A 22492-nucleotide genomic window follows, 5' to 3' on the forward strand; every position below is an offset into this window, starting at 1 on the left:
AGGAATATGGAAGCAACACATTTTAGTTATCTAACACTGAATGACACAGTACTCCCAAGTTTTTGCAGTTTGAAACGACAGCCATCATTTATTTGCTCCCTCTTCCTGAGTTTTGGCTGGGCTTGACAGGGATAGCTCATCTCTGCTCCTGGAGACATCAGCAGGGGCAGCTCCACTAGCTCTGGGAGACCCACTTCCAATATGGTTACCCCATGGCTAGCAAGGCGGTGCTTTCTGTCTTCTGGGTGCTCAGCTGGGGCTGTTGGTCAGAGCCTTAGTTCTTCCTCATGTAGCTTTTCGTCATGACTGTGTCGTGTTGGGCTTCTGACAGCATGCCGACTGTGTTCTCACAGGAAACATTCCGGGAGCTGGTGTTCCCACACAGTGAGTCTCAGCATGCAAGTGTTTCTCAAGCCTTTGCTGCTTCTTGAATGCTAACGTGCCGATGGCCCAAACTAGTCACGCGGCCAAGTGCGGCCTCACCGAGGAAGAGCATGTACCGAGAAGCCTGCTTCACTGGAGGCCGAAGTGAAGTCTGCCGCAGAAGGGTGGCTGGAAAGCTGTAATACGAAGAACGCACCATGTCCTGCCTTCAAGGAGCTCAGAGAGGAGAAGCACTTCAACACTGGTCGTGTTCTCCTGGAGGCCCTGGGTGGTGCAAGAGGTTAATGTGCTCAGCTGCTAACCAGAAGGTTGGAGGTTCAGGTCCACCCAGAGGTGCCTCAGAATAAAGGCCTGGTGACCTACTTCTGAAAAATCAGCCTTCGAAAATCCAGTGGAGTCCAGTTCTACTCTGATACACATGGGGTTGCCATGAGTTAGAATGCACTCCCTGGCGACTGGTCGAATGTTTTACTGCACATCCCAATGGGTGGATATGGGGGACGGTTTACTCAGGACTTGAAGCATTCTGTGATTTCTCATGGCACTATCCTATTACTACATTACAGATGTGAGAACTGAACATCAAAACCACAGACAGGCCCAGCTGAGGCTGGGGCCCAGGAGGGCACTTCGCTTTGCACCATGATACAAACTGATTTCTTACTCTCAGTTCTGCAATCCAGTCAAGGTAGTGACATGTTTCAACTGTCCTGGGCTGTTTTATTTCTTTATATGGGCATATGGCATCCTAAAAACACCCTCAGGCAAACTACTCTCACATCCGTAGGTTTCATTTTCCTCATTTGTGAAAACAGACAGGAAGAAAATGACACCTAGAAATGTGAGAGGGATTGTCTGAGGGGGAGCTGGATTAGGTGATCTTTACAGTTTCCTCCAATCATTACATTTACTATATAACAACATAGTTACTATATCGTAGCTAGTATACCAACAATGAAAAAACGTGAGTTCACTTCTTGATAAGCACAGTCCCTTCGCTAGTTGGAGTTAGCAGAGCTAATTGAGAACTAAGAAGTGACTCTGAACTTTCTCTGCACTCACCTACTTGTTCCCTAGCAGGTTCTGGCTGGAAAGTGGAGAGACAAGAGTTAGGACTGGTCAGAACCTTGCCTTCCCAGGGCCAGCTCTTTCTCTCCCACAAAACGTGAACTCTTCTTTGATTAAAGATTAATTTCTGCTGAGCTTGTCTTTACAGGGTTGAGAAGAATATAAAGCAAGTAAGATATGTGAAAGTACTTTTGCTTTAACTAGGATTTTTTTTTTTTCCTGTAGCTCTGACCAGACATTGCTCAGTTTTGATGGTTTCAGATTGCTCTTTGGCAAAAAATAGAGGAATTCATTCTCTGTTAAGTGTTCCTTAACCCTGAACGTCCGAGCCCCGCCCATAGCAAGGGTGAAGTCCCAGGCTTTCAGCTTCCTCTATTACCTCATCTATGACCCTTTCAATGAAACCCGGGGTAGTGTACCTGCCGAAGACGAAGCAAGGCATTTAAGGAAGCAGGTTCAAACACCTCTTGCTTGCTGAGATGGTTTTTGCCCTCCTTCCAAGGCACAAATATAAGTTGTTGTTGTTTTTAACTTTTTAGTTTCACTTTCAAGATTGCAGCAAACTTGTTGATGAAAATTTCCCCGATGAAAACGTTTGGATTTGGACGCATGGAAGAAGGAACAAACAGCTGTCGTCAGAATAAGTGAAGGTATACGTTTTAAATTCCTACTGGGGTGGGATTTCCGTGCTGAGTAATGCCAGAAGGCACTTTGCATTTTTGCATTCTTCAGTCTTTGAACTGGTGCTTGAAATCTGGTCAGGATCATTTAACAGGGACTAGGGAATAAGGACCGGGGTGGGGGATGATGTAGGTATGGAGGGAAATGCTGTATAACTAACATTATGAAATACTTCATGCAGTAATTTTTTAAGATTTCCTCTTAAGAGTTCTGTATCTGGGAAAGTACAATAAGGAAGTTATGGAAATAATTTTGCAATAACCTTAAAAAAAAAAACACATCTATGCCTTTAAGCGACGCTGTCTCAGCAGTTTAAAAGTTGCTCTTCTCCTTTCTGGGTCTTGTAGGAGGGAGAGGAGACGCGGCCTGGCAAGTATAATGTCCTTAAAAAGGAGAAAACGCATGAGATGTTCCTTGGAGAAAAGAAATAGCTTTCCTTGGTTTAATAAAGGAGAATGGAGCGAAGATAGAAGTAGAAAGACATTTTGGTGCATAGGAAGATCAGAAATTAGCATCGGCAAACGTGGGTCACTGAGCTGACGACGAAATTCGTCTGGATTAGCACTAAAGTTTAAGGAAATTGATTTTCAACTTTACAATACGATTATGGCTTAGTGTGTGTTGCTGTGTCCCGTCGAGTCGATTCCGACTCTTAGCGACCCCATGCGACAGAGTAGAACTACCCTGTAGGGTTTTCTAGGCTGTAATCTTTATGGAAGCAGCTCGGTTAGTATTTGAACTCTTAATCATTGTACCACAAGCGCTTGCATATAGGTGTATCTGTATAAATTTTTTTTTCATTTTTTTTTTTATTGTACTTCAGGTGAAGGCTTACAGAACAAATAGTTTCTCATGAAACAGTAGTACACATATTGTTTTATGACATTGGTTAACAACCCCACAACATATTAACCCTCTAACTTCTCAACCTTTTTTTTTTTGGTGAAAATACACATAGCCAAAGATACACCATTTCAAAAATTTCTACATACACAGTTCAGTGACATTGACTGCGTTCTTCCAATCGTGCTGTTATTCTCACTTAAGACGAAGGCTTACAGAACAAAATAGTTTCTCATTTAACAGTTACTACAAATGTTGCCCTATGACAATGGATAACAATCTCACAACACATCAACAATATCCTTACTCAACCTTGGGTTACCTATCACCAGCTTCCTTGTCCCCTTCTGCCTTCTGGCCCTTGTCACTGGACTCCTGTACCTCGTTAGTCTCGTTTGGTTTTACGGGGCTGTCCACTCCCAGGCTGAACGGTGAACCTCGGAGATAACTTCACCACTGAGCTAAAAGGGTGTCTGGGGGCCATATTCTCAGGGTTTCTCCAGTCTCCTTTAGGCCAGTAAATCTGGTCTTTTTTTTGTGAGTTAGAATTATGTTCTACATCCTTCTCCAGCTCTGTCCAGAAACCTCTGTTGTGATCCTGGTCAGAGCGTATCTGTATAAATTTAAAAAAACAAAAACAAAAAACCCCATTTCTGTCGAGTTGATTCTGACTCATAGTGACCCTATAGGACAGAGAAGAACTGCCCCATAGGGTTTCCAAGAAGCGGCTGGTGGATTCAAACTGCTGACCTTTTGGTTAGCAGCCAAACCCTTAACCATGGTGCCACCAGGGCCCCTGTATAAATTTAGGAAATAATATTGAGAACTTTACCAGCCAAACTGTAAATAGTGGTTAACTCCAGGTTGTCTGGCTACAGATTTCATGCCCTAACCACGATGCAATATCGTCCCTCACTTGGACAAGAACGGTAATCCTACCTATCCTAAAAGGCTTTGCAAAGTTGCAAGGCCCAGCGAAGCTATTTTTAATTTCTGTCGCTCTTTCTCTGTTCCCGTGAGGGCTCACTCCACAGCAACATTTTCTTCACTTTCATTTCATCGACTTACTTGTATGTTTGCTCGTTTTACTGAGGCACCTACCTAGCAGAGTAATGTTTTCCTATTGGTTGCATGGTCAGTGAAGTTAGGGAATCCTCGCTGTCGTTGGTAGTTGTCCTCGAGTCGAGTCAGCGCCAACTCATATAACATACAACAGAACCAAAGATTGTCTGTACCTGTCCCATCTTTCCGCACTGTATCGGACAATATTCTGTTGTGATACGTAAGGTTTTAATTGGCTGATTTTTGGAAGTGGATCACCAGGCCTTTCCTCCGAGTCTGTTTTAGTCTGGAAGCTTCGCTGAAACCTGTCCACCATGGGTGACCCTGCTGGTATCTGAAATACTGGTGAAACAGCCTCCAGCATCATAGCAACATGCAAGCTTCCACAGTACAATAAATTGACAGGTGGTAGAGTGACTCATTGCATACCGAAAAATTCTTTTTTCTCTACCTTTAATTGTTCAGCTGCATATGAAATTTTATGTTCACAATAATTTCTCCTCAATGTTTTGAAAGCCTCTCTCCACTGTTTCCTCGTGGTTCATATTGCGATGGGAGAAGTTGTATACCAATGGAGAGTTCTTTCCTTTGGACATAATTGTTTCATGTTCCCTTCAGAAGCTTTTGAATATTTTGTGAATGCTCACAATTCTGAAATTACATACAATTCCAGCTCTGTTCTTTCCTTTTTCACTCATCCTGCCTAGCACTTGGTGGGCCTTTTCCATCTGATGCAGGGTGCTGTCTTTAGAGCTGGAAAAAGTCTTTGAGCCCTTCCGGGATATGCTCTGTCAATGGGTTAGCCCTGCTCTGTGAGCCTCCATCTCTGTGTGCAGCCCCCCCAGAGAAGGAGGGGGTGAATGTCACCAAGAGAAGAAAGGGAACACACCGCAGGGACTGGACCTGTGAGTTGGGAAGAGGAGGTAGGAAGCCCTATGGCAGCAGCAGGAGGAAAGAATGAGGCAAGAGAAGGGTACCTGGCAACGTGCGGATACCCAGGCTGCCATCCTCCCTCAGGGCACAGTCTGGGAAGGAGGCTGTTACAGAGGTTGGAGGAATCCCAGAGTGGGGGTCAGGGGAGCTGGTCCCCGGTTTTTAGGGTGTATCATTTCCAGTCCCACATTCTGCATGCACCTGAGCAACTGGGTAATGTCACGAAGATAAACGGAAGATGTTCAAGGTAAGTGTCTCTCTAGCTGCTGCCCAATCCGTTGTGATACATAAGCAGAACATAGAGAAAAATTCACTTTTTGTACCTGTGAAAATCTAAATTAAATGGACATATCTCTATTTTCTAGGACCAATCTCGCCTTGTCCATAGCTGGGAGAAAGAGAACCCGAAATAGAAGTAACTGTAACTGTTGCAGTTTAAAATAGTATCTTTCAAGCATTTAAAAGCTCAATTTCCTGTCGGGTGTCTTAGCTATCTAGTGCTGCTATAAAACAAATACTACAAGTGAGTGGCTTTAAAGAACAAAAATTTATTTTCTCACAGCTTAGGAGGCTAGAAGTCCTAATTCAGGGCGCCAGCTACAGGGGAGGGCTCACTCTGTTGGCTCTGGGGGAAGGTCCTTGTCTCTTTCAGCTTCTGTTCCTCAGTTCCTTGGTGATCTTCACGTGAGGTCTTTCTCCCCCCATTTGGGCTTGCTTGTCTCTGTGTCTATGCTGCTCGTTATAACTCAGAAATGGTTTGGTGTAGGACACACCCTAATTAACATAACAAAGAAAACCTATTTACAATTATAGGGCTAGGATCCCAACACATATTTTGGGGGAAAACAATTCAAACTCTAACACAGAGGTTTTCCTGTTATCTGTAAATATCTCCTCTCTTCTTTCGAAGATGACGGCTGGACGCAGAGGCAATTTAGGTAGTCACAGGTCCTGAGCGGTGTGGTGTCCACTGCAAACTTGCTGACCTGTGCTGTGACATTTCTCAAGGAGACCTGGTGGCACAGCGGTTAAGAGCTACAGTGAGCTATGGCTGCTAACCGAAAGATGGGCAGTTGTAATCTACCAGCCGCTCCTTGGAAAACCTATGGGGCAATTCTACTCTGTCCTATAGGGTCGCTATGAGTCAGAATCGACTCGATGGCAACAGGTTTTTTTGGATGGATATAAAAATTGTATGTAGCTGTAAAAAATTTAGTGTCAGTATTGCAAAGGCACTAAATATGGGAATGTTAATTCATAGAAGCCGGGTTTTTTTCTCTGTTTCTAAGAACTAGATTAGAATATAAATAAAATCACTAGATTTCTAAACATATTAGGATAATTTTAAATATTCAGATTAGTTTGTTTTGCTAGAATTAATCTAGGATAATGTTACTTTATAAATCTTATCTGTAACTCTTCTTGTGTAATGATGTTTAGATCTTGTAGCAAATTTATTTGAATATCATTATTATTGATGCATCTCCATACTTTGAGGATGGATTTGATGTTTTTGAAATATCTGGAAGTCCTTTGAAACCAGGAAAACTGGCTAGATAATCATATCAGAGAGCATCCACCAAAATAAAGCTGTGGTTATTGCGGATACATAAAGATAAGAGCGGGTTTCTCGAGTTGATTAACTTCACACGGAATGCTACTAGTTCAGCATATATTTATTGAATACAAACTATAGTTCAGGCATTGTCCTAGGCAAAAGCAACACTGTAATGAATAAAAACAACCATGGCTTCACATTCTGGTATAGAGGGATGATTAATAAGTAAATAATCAAATTATTTCAGGTAATGCTGATCAACCAAAAAATGAAGAAAACAATCTTGTAACAGAAGAACAAAGTGTGAGGACTTACCCTTGTTACTACAAGACTTACTACAAACCTACAGAAATCAAGACGGTGTGGTGTTGGCATAAAAATTGACAAATATTCCAATGGAGTGTACAGATCGCAGAAAGAGACGTACGCTTAAACATTCATTTGGTTTTCAAGAAAGGCACAAAAGCAATCAAATAGGGAAAGGAAAGTCTTTTTAAAAAAATGGACTGAATAACTGGATATGCACATGGAAAAAATGATCCTGGACTCCTACTTCACCCCATACACAAAAATTAACTTACCATGGATTATAGACCTTAACATAAAAGCTAAATCTATAAGACTTTTCAAAGGAGAATAAGTGACTTGGGAGTAGGCAAAATTTCTTCGGACACAGAAAGGAGTAATGATAAAAGAAAAATAAATCATAAATTAGATCATAATCAAGAAGATATCATTAAGAAAAATAAATAGGCGACATACAACCTGAGAAAAATATTCACAAAATCTGACAAAGGACGATAGTCAAACATATAAAGAACATAAAGAACTCCTATAACACAATAATAAAAAGGCAAACCATCTAATTAATAAATGAGCAAAATATTTGAATATACAAGGGATAAGATACAAATGACCGATAAGCACATGAAAGATCATTAAAATACATTATTCATCCAGGAAGCACAAATGCACACCTCAAAGTGACAGCACTACACACTCATCAGAATGACTGCAGTTACAAAGACAACAGTAAAAATATAGTTAAAAAAAAGTAACAAATGTTGGCAAGGATGTTGGGAAAATGTAAATGGTACACTCTGCCAAAAGATCTGTCAGGTTCTTATAAAACCAACTATAACCAGTTTCTGTTGAGTCAATTCCAACTCACGGCAACCCCATGTATTTCAGATTAGAACTGTTCCATAGGGTTTTCATAGCTGTGACCTTTTGGAAGCAGATCGCCAGGCCTTTATTCCAAGGTGCCTCTGGGTTGGTCCAACCACCCAACATGTTGGTTACAGTCAAGTGCTTAACAGTTTGTGCCACCTAAGGACTCCTGAAACCAACTATACACCTACGCAAATGGCCCAGCAAGTCAAGTTCTAAGTATTTACCCAAAAGAAATCAAAAGTATAGGTTTATAAAAAAACTTGTGCAAAAATGTTCATAGCAACTTTATTCATGATACCCAAAATCTTCACACAGCACATGTATGGTATATTATTTCAAAGGACTACCACCCAGTAAAAAAGAAAAAGAAAGGAACCAAATACCAAATAGTGCAACATAGATGAAGCTCAAAAATACTACAGTGAGTGAAAGAAGCCTTATATAACAGAGTCAATACTCTGCGATTCCATTTATATGTGTATAAATCACATGAAACTAACCTGTAGTGGAAAAAAGTCAGAGCAGTGGATGCCTCTGGGAGGTAAGGTTTCAATTAGCTGGGAAGGAGATGGGAAAACTCTTTGCACTTTGGGTTACATAGTCGTATGCATTTGTTAAAACTCAGAGAAAGGACACTTAAGATTTGTGCATTTCATTATATGTAAATTTCACATAAAAAAAAAATCTAGAAACAAATGATGAACTGTAGATAACAACGTGCCTGCTGAAAAAATCTAGAGGGAAGGCTACTGGTATTTACAGCACACTTCAGTGAGCTTATTATGATGCGCAGAGGATGGATAAATGGATAGCTATATGCTAACTCAAGTCAGTACACTGTAAAATTCTTTGATTTATCCTTGCCATATGTTAAACTTTTTTTTTTGTTAAAAAAGTTGGAGAAAATTAACCATGATCTATTTATACACTGGATTATTCTACAGCAATGAAAATGAACAGATGCTGCTGTATGACAAGAAGTGGATAAAACCTATTGTGGACCCAAAAAAAGATAGACACAAAATTATACATAGTGTATTAATTTATTAATTTATAATACAAAGTGAAATTAACCATTCATGTAAGAAATCAAGAAATGCTTGTCTTTAGGGAAGAGGAGGACATGACTGGAAGTGGGTATGAGGGAATTATCTGGGTTGCTCAAGGTGCTTTATTTCTTGATCTGGGTGTGACTTCACTAGTATATTCACTTTGTGGAAATTCTACAAGCTTCACATTCATGATATGTGCAGTGTTCAGTATGTATTTAAACTATAATTGCTAAAATTAAACATATATTTACAAAAAGCTTAGGTTATATCTAAACCAAACCAATTGCCATTGAGTCAGCCTGGACTCATGGTGACCCCATTTGTGTCAGAGCAGAACTGTGCTCTGCAAGGTTTTCAACTGCTAATTTTTCAGAAGTAGATCTCTAGGCCTTTCTTCTGAGGCACCCCTGGGTAGACTCAAACTTCCAACTTCTCAGTTAGTGGCACAGTGCGTTAACCGTTTGCTCCACCCAGGGATTCCAGGTTATGTCTAGGAACATCGAATAAAAAGAACATAGGATAGAAAGATGGAAAACACAAAAGGAACTTTAGATACAGAGAGCATCACACAGGAAGGCCAGTGTCTACCTAAAAGTGGTTCCAGAGGAGAGAACACTGGAAAACAAGGAAAGTAAATGATCCAAATAATAATACCCATTGCCATCGAGTTGATGCGGACTCATAGCGACCCTATAGGACAGAGCAGAATTGCCCCATAGGATTTCCAAGGAGTGGCTTGTGGATTCAAATAGTCAACCTTTTGGTTAGCAGCTGAGTTCCTAACCACCGTGCCCCTGGAGCTCCAAGTAATAGAAAAAGAAATTCTAAAAATTTAAGGAGAACATAAACTTTCAGACTGAAAACACCGTAGAATATAAAGCTTTAAAGGAAAGGAAAAACTTGAAATATCCATGTGAAATATTACATTACTAAAGATAAAGAAAAGATACTGAAAGCTTTTAAAAATAAAAAGAAGGTTGTTTATAAAGAAAGGGACATCAGATGGACATCAGACTTCTTTTCAGCAACACTGGAGACTAAAAGACAATAGAATACTGTTTTCAAGAGTTTTCTATACAAATTATTTTGAATCTCAAACTACCTATACACCGAAACCACGTGATGATATTAAAGAAAAAGACCAATATACAGGGACTTAGAAAGATAATCTCACGTACCATTTTTTTTTTAAATAAAAAATTACTCAAGGAGATACTGTAGGCAAAATAGAAATATTTCAAGGAAGAAGGTACTGAAATCCATAAAACACTGACATTGTCTTAAGTTATCTAGTGCTGATATAACAGAAATACCACAAGTGGATGGCTTTAACAAAGAGAAATTTATTCTGTAACAGTCTAGGAGGCTAGAAGTTCAAATTTAGGGTGTCATCTCCAGGGGAAGGCTTTCTCTCTCTGTTGGCTCTGGGGGAAGGTCTTTGCCATCAATCTTCCCCAGTCGAGGGACCCTGGGTCCAAAGGATGTGCTATTCTCCTGGCTCTTGTTTCTTGATGGTATGAGGTCCTCTGTCTCTCTACTTGCTTCTCTCTTTTATATTTCAAAAGATATTGACTTAAGACAAAATCTAATCTTGTAGATTGAGTCCTGACTCATTAACATAACTGCCACTAACCCCATCTCATTAACACCGTAGAGACAGGATTTATAACACATAGGAAAATCACATCAGATGAGAAAATGGTGGACAATCACACAATACTGGGACTCATGGCCTAGCCAAATTGATACACATATTTTTTGGGGACACAATTTGATCCATGACAGACATTAATCTAGGAGTACAGTGAAATGGATTCCATGGTGGATGATAACCAATTAACAAGTGTTGGAAGCATCCATCCAAACTGGCCATTCAGCAAAGAATATGACTAAGAAGCTGGATGATCTAGCCTGGTGTTACAGAAATGAAGCCATATATAGTTCTTCTTTCAATAAGAACGAAAGGGAGGAATTACAAACTTTGAGAAAGTCATAGTTCAAGTTGGCAGAAAACTAAATAATGTATTGTTCTGAAGAATTATACATTTAGTATAAGGGAGAGGAATTCATGCTGTCTTGATTGTTCAAAGGTGACCTACTTAGAGGCAGAGGGTTGTTTCTTTTTCTCCCCTTATTGCATTCAACTTCATCCTTTATTTGTGAGGAATATAAATTCCTTAAAAACTCCACTTAGTGTAAAACTTCCATTACTTAAAATCTTACTTCTTTTTTCATCTCTATGTGCAAGGCTATGACTGATACCTAAAGCTTCTCACATCACCAGTTTAAAATGTCAAATACAATTATGTTTATAAGAATTACACAAAAATCAAAGTAGTTTATGCAATGTTCCCAAATCTTTGAAGCTTTGCAACAAGTTTATGGGAATGCTACCCCACATAAAACAACAATTTTTAGGTGGATCGAACATTTTAAGGAAGGTCAGGAAGACATCAAAGATGAACCAAGAGAGGGAAGACCTCTCAGAAGGTTATGGAGACTGTGTTTTGGAATTCCCAAGGGATAAACTTGATACACTTTCTCAAAGGACACATGGCGATCACAGGGGCTTATTATGAAGTTTTAAGAGAATTGAGAACTGCGTTGGTGAGAAAAAGATCAGGAAAGTTGCACCAAGGAATTTTTTTCATCACAACAAGGCACCTGCTCATTCTTCGAGGGTAGCAAGGGCTGTCCTACGAGAATTTCACTGGGAAACCTTACCCCATCTGCCCTACAGTCCTGAACTTGCCCCTTCAGACTTCTTTTTGTTCCAAAAACTCAAAGGACATTTAAAAGGAATACGATTTGAGTCCCTCGAGGATGCCAAAACTAGCGTAAATCAAAGAGCGCAGAATTCTTTGGGGAAGGGCTGGAGAGACAGAAACGCCGCCTTCAGAAATGTATAGACCTAGACGGAGGACATGTCGAGATACAGTAGCTTCCCATTTTGATATTTTTGTCTAATAAAGGTTTCTATGATTTTGTAGCAATACTTTTTGACTTACTGTTGTATTTCTGAAAATGGATTTGAGAAGCAGAGTCGTTTGGAAGGAATCTGGCCACCTTATAGGAAGATCTTCCGTAGCTGTTCAGGAAAAATGCTGGTTGCCTCCCAGCCAGCGAAGGCAGCCCGAGACTCTGTCTTGCAGCTGCTCCCCACTTAACACAACATCAAGTTAGTGAGGCCCTTCTTAAATTTCTAACCATCCATGAATTTCTTTGAATTCCAGTTATTTTATGCTCTTGACTCCCTCTACTATTGCCCTCCTGTTTAGTGATTAGCTGTAAAATCTCATGATATAATAGGTCTTTGGGGGAGCATAGATTTTCTTTATTAAATAAAAAATTTACATAAATAGATAATAGTTATAATTGTACGTTTATAAATCATGGGATTATTGTGCTGATTACTAATAATAGTACTAACATCTGATACTGCTTCGGGCCAGGTTGTGTTAGGCCATACATGGCTTTCCTCCTTCAATCCTCACAACAACCCATGAAGGAGCTACTTTAACTGCTGTCTGAGGCCTGAGAGACGAATTAACTCCAAAGGCTACAAAGCGGAAGAGCCAGGATCAAAATGCAGGCTCTGCGTTCTCTTAATCACTGCGCTTTGCCGAGTGTTAATGGTTCCGCCGTGGGTATGCCTTCAGTCATGAACTGTAAGCGCTATGTACTGGTTTTAGATTTTCCAAATGGAGGGAATACAGACCAGGCATGTCAGACTTAATCCTAGTCTCTGGATAAAATGCTAGCATTTTAAGTTTTGACAACGTCATGCAATGTTAAAGCTGACAGGTTTTGAACATTGTAAGGAGGGATGAAGTGTGGAGGGAAGTGCAGGGGTGTGCATTTCCGGTATCACAAAGGGAGAAGTCAAGAGATTCTGTCTAAAGTTGGTAGATCCAGAAATAGAACTGCAGGTGTAGTTTTCAAAATTATAGATGTAACAACACCCACTGACGTCAAGTTGAATTCTGACTCATAGGGACGTTTTGGACAGAGAAGAACCGCCTCATAGGGTTTCCAAAGCTGTAAATCTTTATGGAAGTAAAATGCCACATCTTTCTCCGTTGGAGCAGCTGGTGGGTTCAGACTGATGACCTTTCAGTTAACAGCCAAGTGCTTAACTGCTGCACCACCATGACTCCTGAGATGTTAACAACAGATTAATTAAAATTAAAGATAACAAAGGAAAAGTTGAGACGAGGACAAGGGAATAGTATAACAAAGTTGCTCATCTTTATACTGGGAAGATAATGCTGAAAGTCAGAAAATGAAGAATTCGAAGGAGAGGCGCATTGTTTCTGGTTACGGGGTTGACCGTGAGAACGAAAAGTAGAAACTGCCACGACAGGTTACTTTGGGTCCTTGCAACAGCGGTGGAGGTGAAGACTGAGGAAGGAGTTTCTGTATTTAATTTTTACTCTTCTGTACTGTTTCAATTATTCCTGCTTGATAAAGTACTTCTATAATATAAATTTTCATAACATAAAATTATGAGGAAAATAGAGATAATATTTTTTAATATATTCAGCAAGGAATATAGCAGTGCATTATGAAAGCACTTGTTGTCCGTTACTTTTTTTATGTTTCTTTTGCAGGTGAAATCATGGGACAGGGTTTGCCTTACCGAATTGCTTCCTTTTGGGGACTGTTGCCCTTTTGGATGCTGTGTGTGTCCTCTGCCAACAAATGTGCCATTAGACATGAAGTAGCTGACTGTAGTCATCTGAAATTGACTCAAGTGCCAGATGACCTCCCCACAAACATAACGGTGCTGAACCTCACCCACAATCAACTCCGAAGATTACCACCTGCCAATTTTACAAGATACAGCCGACTTATTGTCTTGGACGGAGGATTTAACTCCATCTCAAAACTGGAGTCAGAGCTGTGCCAGAAACTCCCCTTGTTGAAGGTATTGAACCTCCAACACAATGAGCTGTCCCACCTTTCTGACAAAACGTTTTTTTCCTGCGTGAATTTGATGGAACTCCATTTAACGTCCAACTCAATACAGAAAATTCAAAACAATCCCTTTAAAAACCTACAGGTAAGGTGAAAATGTACTTTTCAATATGCAAAATGAAAAATAAATGTTATCAGATGTTAAGTTTCTAAGTCATTTATCTATCCTTGGACTTGATATCTATATATGAAAACAAAGAATAAGAAATCTAATCCTCGCTAGCAAAGAAAAGATATGTTATCTAGTACTAAGTAGTTTTCAAGTCACTTATCTATCCTTAGACTTAATCCCTCAATATCAAGGTGAAGAATAAGAAATCTAATCTACCCCAGTGAAGCAGCCATGCACACACACACATACACACAATGCTATTGTGATTGAAAGTATGTTTTCAAAAGAGAAAATATAGTCGAAACCAGGAGCCCTGATGGAGAAGTGGTTAAGAGCCACAGCTGCTCACCAAATCAGTTTTAACCTTAGTTTTAAAGAAATCCATCACTCTAGCTTCCTGCCATTAGAAACAGAAGACATGAGAGAAAGAGGTCATTATCACCCAACAATAAGAATATCCTATGAGCGACATGAAAAAGAAGCTCTCGATGCCGGTAATTTGGTACTTGAAGTAATGAAAAAAATGTCAAACATCCTAGTAGCTTCTAAATACTGACTTCAAATAAAGTTAGCAAATGGATACAATGATAAAGTAAATTATTTGACTAAAACTCACTTTCTCTTCATTTAAAAAACCTGTTGCCATCGAGCTGATTCCAACTCCTATTGACCCTGTAGGACAGAGTAGAACTGCTCTACAGAGTTTCCAAGGCTGTAATCTTTATAGAAGCAGACTCCCACAGAGTGGTTGGTGGGTTCGAACCACTGACCTTTTGGTTAGCAGTCAAGCAATTTAACCACTGCACCACCAGGCTCTTCTGGTTTAAAAAATCCTCCTGCAATATTGCTTTTCCAATGACTTCTATCTTTGCCTTTTCAGCCACTTTACTTGAATTTTAAATCAGTGAAAAATGCATGTTAGCATCTCTAAATATAAAGCAATTTTAAGTGTTTCTCTTAAACCAAAGCCATTTTCAAGCTTCTGTGTTTCTTCATTGCATGGCCTTGCAAAATTGAACATTCCTGACCAGGGATAATGTGCAAATTTAAAAATGCTTCGAAACATTTATTAAAAAGCTTCGCTCACTAGCACTTGTAAGCTATTCCTTGCGCCTTCTTAGATTCTCATGTTGACGACATGTCTTTGGACATAAAGACCTCAGATCCTGATGTACTTCTCTGAGTGAAATGTGATTTTCCTTTTTAACAAATAAATGAAAGTCTTATTCTCTTTTACAGAGATGACATAAGATTTATCTGTAGTAGCTATCAGCTTTTCCTTACCTTTTACCTGACTGAAGTTGTGTGTTCAAAAGTAACAGCACTGCATTCCACAGTTCTGACAAAACAAACAAAATGTAACATGACCTGAAAGGTACATAGCTGTGACTCACCACAGAAAAATCTTTTCAGGAGCGCACAGGGAGAAAGCTTCCACTCATGCTTTTTCAATAAAACATTTTTTCTTTTCCTGTTCTTTATTTCTTATTGTTTCAAGGCCAATGCATGACCTGTATTTGATAAGCCGCATGGATGTTCTTTACATCATAAACAAATGCTTACTGTGATTAAATGCTTTGTTTTTCAAGTAAGAAACTAAATACTTGCCAAGATGGTATTTTTCTCATGACAAAGATTGTTAGTCCTGCTGTTGTTTCCTGTATTATAGCAGAGAGGCAGTATTTTGCTGTTGAGATATTTCTAAGATATTTGTGTATTTAGTGGAACTATTTTTTATGGCAAAACTGTAACTTATATATGTATTTTTTCCCCTCAGAACTTAATCAAATTAGATCTAGCTCATAATGGTTTATCATCTACAAAATTAGGAACTGGACTCCAGCTGGAAAATCTCCAAGAGCTTTTACTGTCAAATAATAAAATTCATGCCTTAAGACGTGAAGAACTTGATTTCCTTGGCAATTCTTCTTTAAAAAAATTAGACTTGTCATCAAATCAAATTAAAGAGGTAAGAAGTGAGGTGACTTTTGTCTGTGTGTTTGTGTGGGTGCTACCTCTAAACATAGAGTTCCTAACTGTGTCACAAAGACAGGAATCCAAAGACCCCAGAGGAAGGAACAGCAAGCCTTGTCCTGTCCACCAGGGATCCTTCACCCTTATGTTGGGGCCAGTGGTACAGTCCTACAGGAGAGAATATGGGAAGTGGCTCAGAGCTGGGGCGTTGCTCCCACACAGAAGTGGATTAAGAGCCCCTTTCCATCACAGGCCAGTTCTTTGACTGTGGGGAGCTCACTTAGCCTCTCTGTCTGCGTTTCCTCACTTGTAAAATGGGAATAATACCAACCAGCTCACGAAATCACGAAGAGAACTGAAATTGCATGACGGTTAAGAACACAGGCTTGAGTCAGGCTAGCTGGGTCTCTATCCTGGTTTGATTTCTTAATGAACAAAATCAGGCAAGTTATCCAAGTCCTCTCTGCCCCGTCTCCCCTGTTTTAAAAAAGAATAAAAAAAAAAAAGAACACTGCCATGGAGTCAATTCATAGGACAGTGGTTTAGAGCTCGGCTGCCAACCAAAAGGTCGACAGTTGGAATCCACCAGCGGCTCCTTGGAAACCCTATGGGGCAGTTCTACTCTGTCCTACAGGGTCACTATGAGTTGAAATCGAACTGCAACGGGTTTGGTTTTTTTTTTGGGTTTTATTTTGTGGATGCTATTTATTTCTTAAACAGCGTTTTGATCCTGGTTAGAATATTTATTATAAAAAAATGCACAAATAATGAAGAAGCAAATAAAGATCAGCCAAAAGCCCACAATTCAGAGACAACTGCTGTTAGCATTTGTGTGTGTTTCCCTCCAGTTTTTCTCCAAATAATAATAAGAAAAAAAAACACACAACAACTAACGTTCACAGAGTACTTACCTGAGTGCCAGGCACTGAGCCAAGTTGTTTTTAATATTTTATTTATGTAATTGTTTTAACCAACTTATTCCTTTTGTCATTTTACACAAGAGTAAATTGAGATTAAGAAGGATTAGGTGATTTATCCAAGGTCTCACAGGTGGCCAGCTGGTGACAGAGGTGGGATTTTGGCAATGTGAGCCTCTCTGAGGAGGATGGTGCATCCTGCTTTTCAGAATTAATGTCATGTTATGAGCATCTCCTGTGTCATTAAGATTTATTCAACAACTAAATTTTAGCAGCTGCAAAATGTCTACCGTGTAGATTTATCATCATTAATGTAATAATTTATTGCCTTACATTGTAATTCATTTTATTTATAATAAACACACTTTTCTATTCTTCTCTTTTCTTCTGTTAGCCCTAATATCGGACAGGTGACACACTAGAAATTGGAGCCCTTATGCTCCCCTGATGGGTTTTATTGCCAGACATTGGCTACTCTGCCCTCTTCTCTCTGGGTTCCTTCTCCTGCCTTCTGCGTTCTTGCTGTAGCACAAAGCTTCTGGTATAAGAGTGGGGGCAGAGTGGAAGGATGCTGTAAAACCATAATTAAATAAAGTCAAGAGAAAACTTCATAGAAGAGCAAAAAGATAGCTGAAACCTCAAAGAGTTACAGAAGGGAAGGTAGGCACCACTGTTTTATAGTAAAACCACCCATCCGTCCCTTCCACGATGTTCCCTGAGCACAGTGGTGACCAAGACGGAAGCAGTATCTGCCCCAGTGGTGGTTTCCCAAACGGATGATTCACTGTAATTGTGCTCAATGTGATGAAATAAAAAGCACCAGGAGACTTAACATACACTGGTAGTTTCACAGAAAGGCTCCTGAAGAAGCGACATTTAAACTGAAAGGTGAATGCTGAGTAAAAGTTAGCCTGTGGCTAGGGAACGTAGGGACTCAGGGGAGGTGCTACAGAGTCCGGAAGGAGTTATGCATTAGAGGACCGGGGAGAAATGCGGAGGGCCCAGATAACTCGGTAAGGAATTGTGTTTAAGCTTTGCAAGGGTTATACGTAGGCTTGAACGTTTTGGTTATTAACCTTCTTTGTTTTTCGCCGTCAGTTCTCTCCAGGGTGTTTTCATGCAATCGGAAAATTATACGGCCTTTTTCTGAGCAACGTCCAGCTGGGCCCCGGTCTCACGGAGAAGCTTTGTTTGGAATTATCAAACTCCAGCATTCAGAGCCTATATCTGAGCAACATCCAGCTCTACAGAACGAGCAATATGACATTTTTTGGACTGAAGCAGACAAATCTCACCAAGCTCGATCTTTCCCATAACAGTTTAAGTATGATCGCTAACGATTCCTTTGCCTGGCTTCCACGTTTGGAATATTTCACCCTGGAGTATAATAATATAGAGCATTTGTCTTCTCGCTGCTTTTATGGGCTGTTCAGTGTGAGATACCTGAATTTAAAACGATCTTTTACGAAACAAAGTAATTCCCTTGCTTCACTTCCCAAGATTGATGACTTTTCCTTTCAGTGGCTAAAATGTTTGGAGTACCTTAACATGGAAGATAACGATTTTCCAGGCATAAAAAGCAATACGTTCACAGGATTGATACGTCTGCAATACTTAAGTCTCTCCAGCTCCTTTACGAGTTTGCGAACTTTAACAAATGAAACATTTTTATCACTTGCGCGTTCTCCTTTACTCGTACTCAACCTAACCAGAAATAAAATCTCAAAAATAGACAGCGGTGCTTTCTCTTGGTTGCACCACCTGGAGGTACTGGACCTTGGCCTGAATGAAATTGGGCAAGAACTCACAGGCCAGGAATGGAAAGGTCTAGAAAATATTGTTAAAATCTACCTTTCCTATAACAAAGACCTACAATTGACTAGCAATTCCTTTGCCTTGGTTCCAAGCCTTCAAGGACTGATGCTCCGAAGAGTGGCCTGTAAAAGTGTGGATATCTCCCCGTCACCTTTCTGCCCTCTTCGTAACTTGACCGTTCTGGATCTCAGTAACAACAATATAGCCAACATAAAGGAGGACACGTTCGAGGGACTTGACAAACTAGAAATTCTGGATTTGCAGCACAACAACTTAGCACGGCTCTGGAAGCACGCCAACCCTGGTGGTCCTGTTCATTTCTTAAAGGGTCTTTCTCACCTCCACATACTTAACTTAGAGTCTAACGGCTTTGACGAGATCCCAGAGGAGGTCTTCAAGGACTTGTCTGCATTAAAGAGCATTGATTTAGGATTGAATAATTTAAACATACTTCCACCATCTCTGTTTGATAGTCAGACCTCTCTGAAGTCATTGAACCTTCAGAAGAATCTTATAACATCAGTTGAGAAGGATGTTTTCGGACCACCTTTCAAGAATTTGACTAATTTAGATATGCGCTTTAATCCGTTTGACTGTACCTGTGAAAGTATTGCCTGGTTTGTTAACTGGATTAACGGAACCCGTGCCAACATCTCCGGTCTACCAGACGATTATTTCTGCAACACTCCACCCCAGTATCATGGTTTGTCAGTGACATTCTTTGACATATCAGCCTGCAAAGACAGTGCCCCTTTTGAACTCCTGTTCGTAATCAACACGAGTACCCTGTTGTTTTTTATCTTCATTGTACTGCTCGTCCACTTTGAAGGCTGGAGGATATCGTTTTATTGGAATGTTTCAGTACATCGAATTCTTGGTTTCAAAGAGATAGACAGACAGCCAGAGCAGTTTGAATTTGCAGCATATGTAATTCATGCCCATAAAGATAGAGATTGGGTCTGGCAAAACTTCTCCCTCATGGAAGAAAAAGATCAATCTCTCAAATTTTGTCTGGAAGAAAGGGATTTTGAGGCAGGTACCCTTGAACTTGAAGCAATTGTCAACAGCATCAAAAGAAGCAGAAAAATTATTTTTGTTATAACACAGCATCTATTGAAAGATCCATTATGCAAAAGGTGGGTGAACATTGTGAAATTTTAAATGCATGTTTGTTTTTCAAATAAACTTTAAATTATTGCTACTATTATTATATTAAAATAAAATTAAGAAAAAATTAAAGGGACGGATTCAAGTAAATTCTAAGGAGAATTTCAGATTTTAGAGTTTTGGCTGTTAAAAATTGTGCATTGCTTATTTAACTTAATTCAATATTTTCTTTTTTTACTTAGATTCAAAGTGCACCACGCAGTTCAGCAAGCTATTGAACAAAACCTGGATTCCATTATATTGATCTTTCTTGAGGAGATTCCAGATTATAAACTGAACCATGCACTTTGTTTGCGAAGAGGAATGTTTAAATCCCGATGCATCTTGAACTGGCCAGTTCAGAAAGAACGGCTAAGTGCGTATCGTCATAAATTGCAAGTAGCACTTGGATCCAGAAATTCAGTACATTAAATTTATTTAAAGATTAAGTTACAAAGGAGTAACTTTCCAAGTATAAAAAGTTCCATGGTAAATTAGAGTTTTACTTGAAGATAATGTAACTCTACTTACTCATATTTATCCGTGGTAGTACCATATCATAATTCTCTCTCTTCTGTTGAAACCTGTCTTCCTATTTCAGGCCTCTTTTGCTAATTGACTTAATTTACCCAAAATAAACATGTAATCATATAAGAACATTTGTACTACTGAATACACAGTTGGTCACCGTGGCCTATGACAATTTAAGAAAGTTTTAAAATATTTCTCATTTAAAGAAAAGTGAGAGTTGTGTGAGGATTTATGCAATTGTCTTTAATTTTGGGGATGCACTCCTAGTAAAATGGAGGATAATTCTTTTAATACGTATAATGTTATTTAAATTAAAAGAGAGTAAAATATATTCTACTACTTGAAATTTTTAATTGCAGTGTTTTTTTTCAGTTGAAAAGCTTTTTCTCTGGTGGTGCCTATTCCAAGATGAATTTTGTTAAATGCTAAAGTACCATTTTAATACACACATCCAAAGACAGAGAACATTTATAATGAATTTTCATTACTTAATTAAATAAACATTTTAATAAATACATTTTCTTGATAGTTGGGTTTCTGCTACAGGAATTGTTAGAAGAAACAATTCTCTTTCTTGAAAGTATTGCAGAAAAGCGTGTTTCCCAAAGGTTCATCAGCAGATTGACTTTGTGGCCACAAAGAGTTGTCCTCCCTTGTCACGGACTCAGGAGATGACCTTGGCCAGATCACCCAGTCTCCCTGGGATTCCTTCACTCCCGATCTTTACAATTCTGATGATGAACAATCTTCTGATCTTCTGTGATGATGATCATGGTATAAGAAATTCACAGTGCAGATTTACTGTGCCGCAAGCTAACCTTTCTCTAGAAAGACTATTATGCTAAGTTTCATTTTTGGTTTACAATAAAAAACAGCCTAATTATTGAAAATAGACACGAATAACTTTTTAAAATAGTTGTACTTCTGGTGTTCAAATACAAGAGGGAGTGAAAGGGTAATGCTGGGTTAATTTCTGTATGGGAAGTGTTCATTTGTCTACTGAATTTAGGGCACATTTGAGAAATCACATTTGGGAACTTTGATGGGAATAGTTCAGTAGTCTCAGGACTAAATTCACATAATGCTGAAAAAAGTAATTCCATTGTGGGGCTGGTTCTGAAAGACTCTACAGTTTCCCAGTAATGTGACCGTCTTAGGACTGACTGCTTTTCAGCTTCATGCTACAAAAGGCACTCACCTGACACGCTTGTTTTACAGCATCTCTGCTAAAATGGGTTTTCTAACTCTGAAATGATCCTGTCTTATGCTGGCATCGTAAAATAAAAATCACAACTATTTCTTTTCTTGATGTGCTTTGCATGCTATCTATCAATATTCTCAACTCTTCATTAAAATATTTCTAAATAAAGTATTAACATGAATTCATCAATATATCATCCATCCGTGAAAAGCAGGTCGGAAAATAATTGTGTTTTCCTTCCTTGTTTACTTGCTTATGAGAAAGCTGCTTATCAGAGAGCTGAACAAATAGCCACAACTTGAATTGAGTTCAAATAAAATAAAATAAAAATAATAAAAAATTAAAAAATTATTTTTAGAAAGTTGTATAATATTTAAGAGATTAGGATTGACAAGGAATGACCCATTTAACCAAATATAAGTAAAACTAATAAAAGGTGTAAGCCTTGACTTGTATTTGACCCACCCAGGAAGCAACATCCTGAACTTCTGCGGGCTGCCCTTTATAATTGTTCTCAGGAGAGGTCCTTCTCTCTGGGGTTCCAGACAAGGGGAGTGCAGAAAAGGATGTTTGTCTGACCTTTCATTTAATTTCCACAAGTGAACTGACTTGCTCGAATACTCTCAGGTACCATCATGCGATCAGTTTTCTCCAGCTTCTTCTTCCTGCTTTTCACTTTGCAAAACAAAGCCGAGTGGGATCAAAGACATTGAGTTTAAAATAGATCTAGATATTCAGATTTTACCTGAATGCTACCTTTTAGATTTAATAAAGCAATCATTTTGCTTAGTTAGGAAGGGGGTATTCAATATCATTTATTTAACATTGCCTGGTTATTCAAATGCCTACCCTAGATTATTAATGAAAGAGATTCAATAGAACGTGATGGGGACGGTTAGGAAAATGTAAGGAAACTCCAAATCAAGAACTTAGAAAGTATTTCTTGAAATGTACAGACATAAGGTGGATTGGTGCTTGTCTGGGACTGGGGAGGGAATGGGGAGTGAGTGCAGGTGGGCACAGGGATTTTTTTGGGGTGATGAGAATGCTGTAAAATCATGGTGA

At 39.2% G+C, this 22492-nt stretch overlaps 1 protein-coding gene across 2 annotated transcripts; it reads left to right on the forward strand.

The window, feature by feature from the left end:
* The first annotated feature begins 1838 nt into the window (after nt 1-1838).
* On the forward strand, nt 1839-20271 carry TLR3 (toll like receptor 3). Of its 2 annotated transcripts, XM_023737218.1 has the most exons (6): nt 1839-1906; nt 1992-2102; nt 13365-13816; nt 15621-15812; nt 17833-19685; nt 19899-20271. In XM_023737218.1, the coding sequence occupies exons 3-6, from the start codon at nt 13373-13375 to the stop codon at nt 20125-20127; spliced, it is 2718 nt and encodes a 905-aa protein (XP_023592986.1). In that variant the 5' UTR covers nt 1839-1906; nt 1992-2102; nt 13365-13372; the 3' UTR covers nt 20128-20271. The 2 variants fall into 2 exon arrangements, with proteins under 2 accessions (XP_023592986.1, XP_004382833.2); XM_004382776.2 differs by lacking the exons at nt 1839-1906; nt 1992-2102 and having other exon boundaries at nt 13139-13816.
* Nucleotides 20272-22492: the final 2221 nt, after the last annotated feature.

Source organism: Trichechus manatus, unplaced genomic scaffold (assembly GCF_000243295.1).
Source record: "Trichechus manatus latirostris isolate Lorelei unplaced genomic scaffold, TriManLat1.0 scaffold00099, whole genome shotgun sequence".
NCBI lineage: Eukaryota > Metazoa > Chordata > Mammalia > Sirenia > Trichechidae > Trichechus > Trichechus manatus.

Excerpts from the sequence above, each read along its gene's own strand:
- TLR3 (XM_004382776.2), top strand. The coding sequence starts at position 13,319 with ATGAAAGCACTTGTTGTCCGTTACTTTTTTTATGTTTCTTTTGCAGGT. Across the intron at positions 13,817-15,620 it reads ATCCCTTTAAAAACCTACAG|AACTTAATCAAATTAGATCT; the intron begins GTAAGGTGAAAA and ends TTTTCCCCTCAG. Across the intron at positions 15,813-17,832 it reads CATCAAATCAAATTAAAGAG|TTCTCTCCAGGGTGTTTTCA; the intron begins GTAAGAAGTGAG and ends TTTCGCCGTCAG.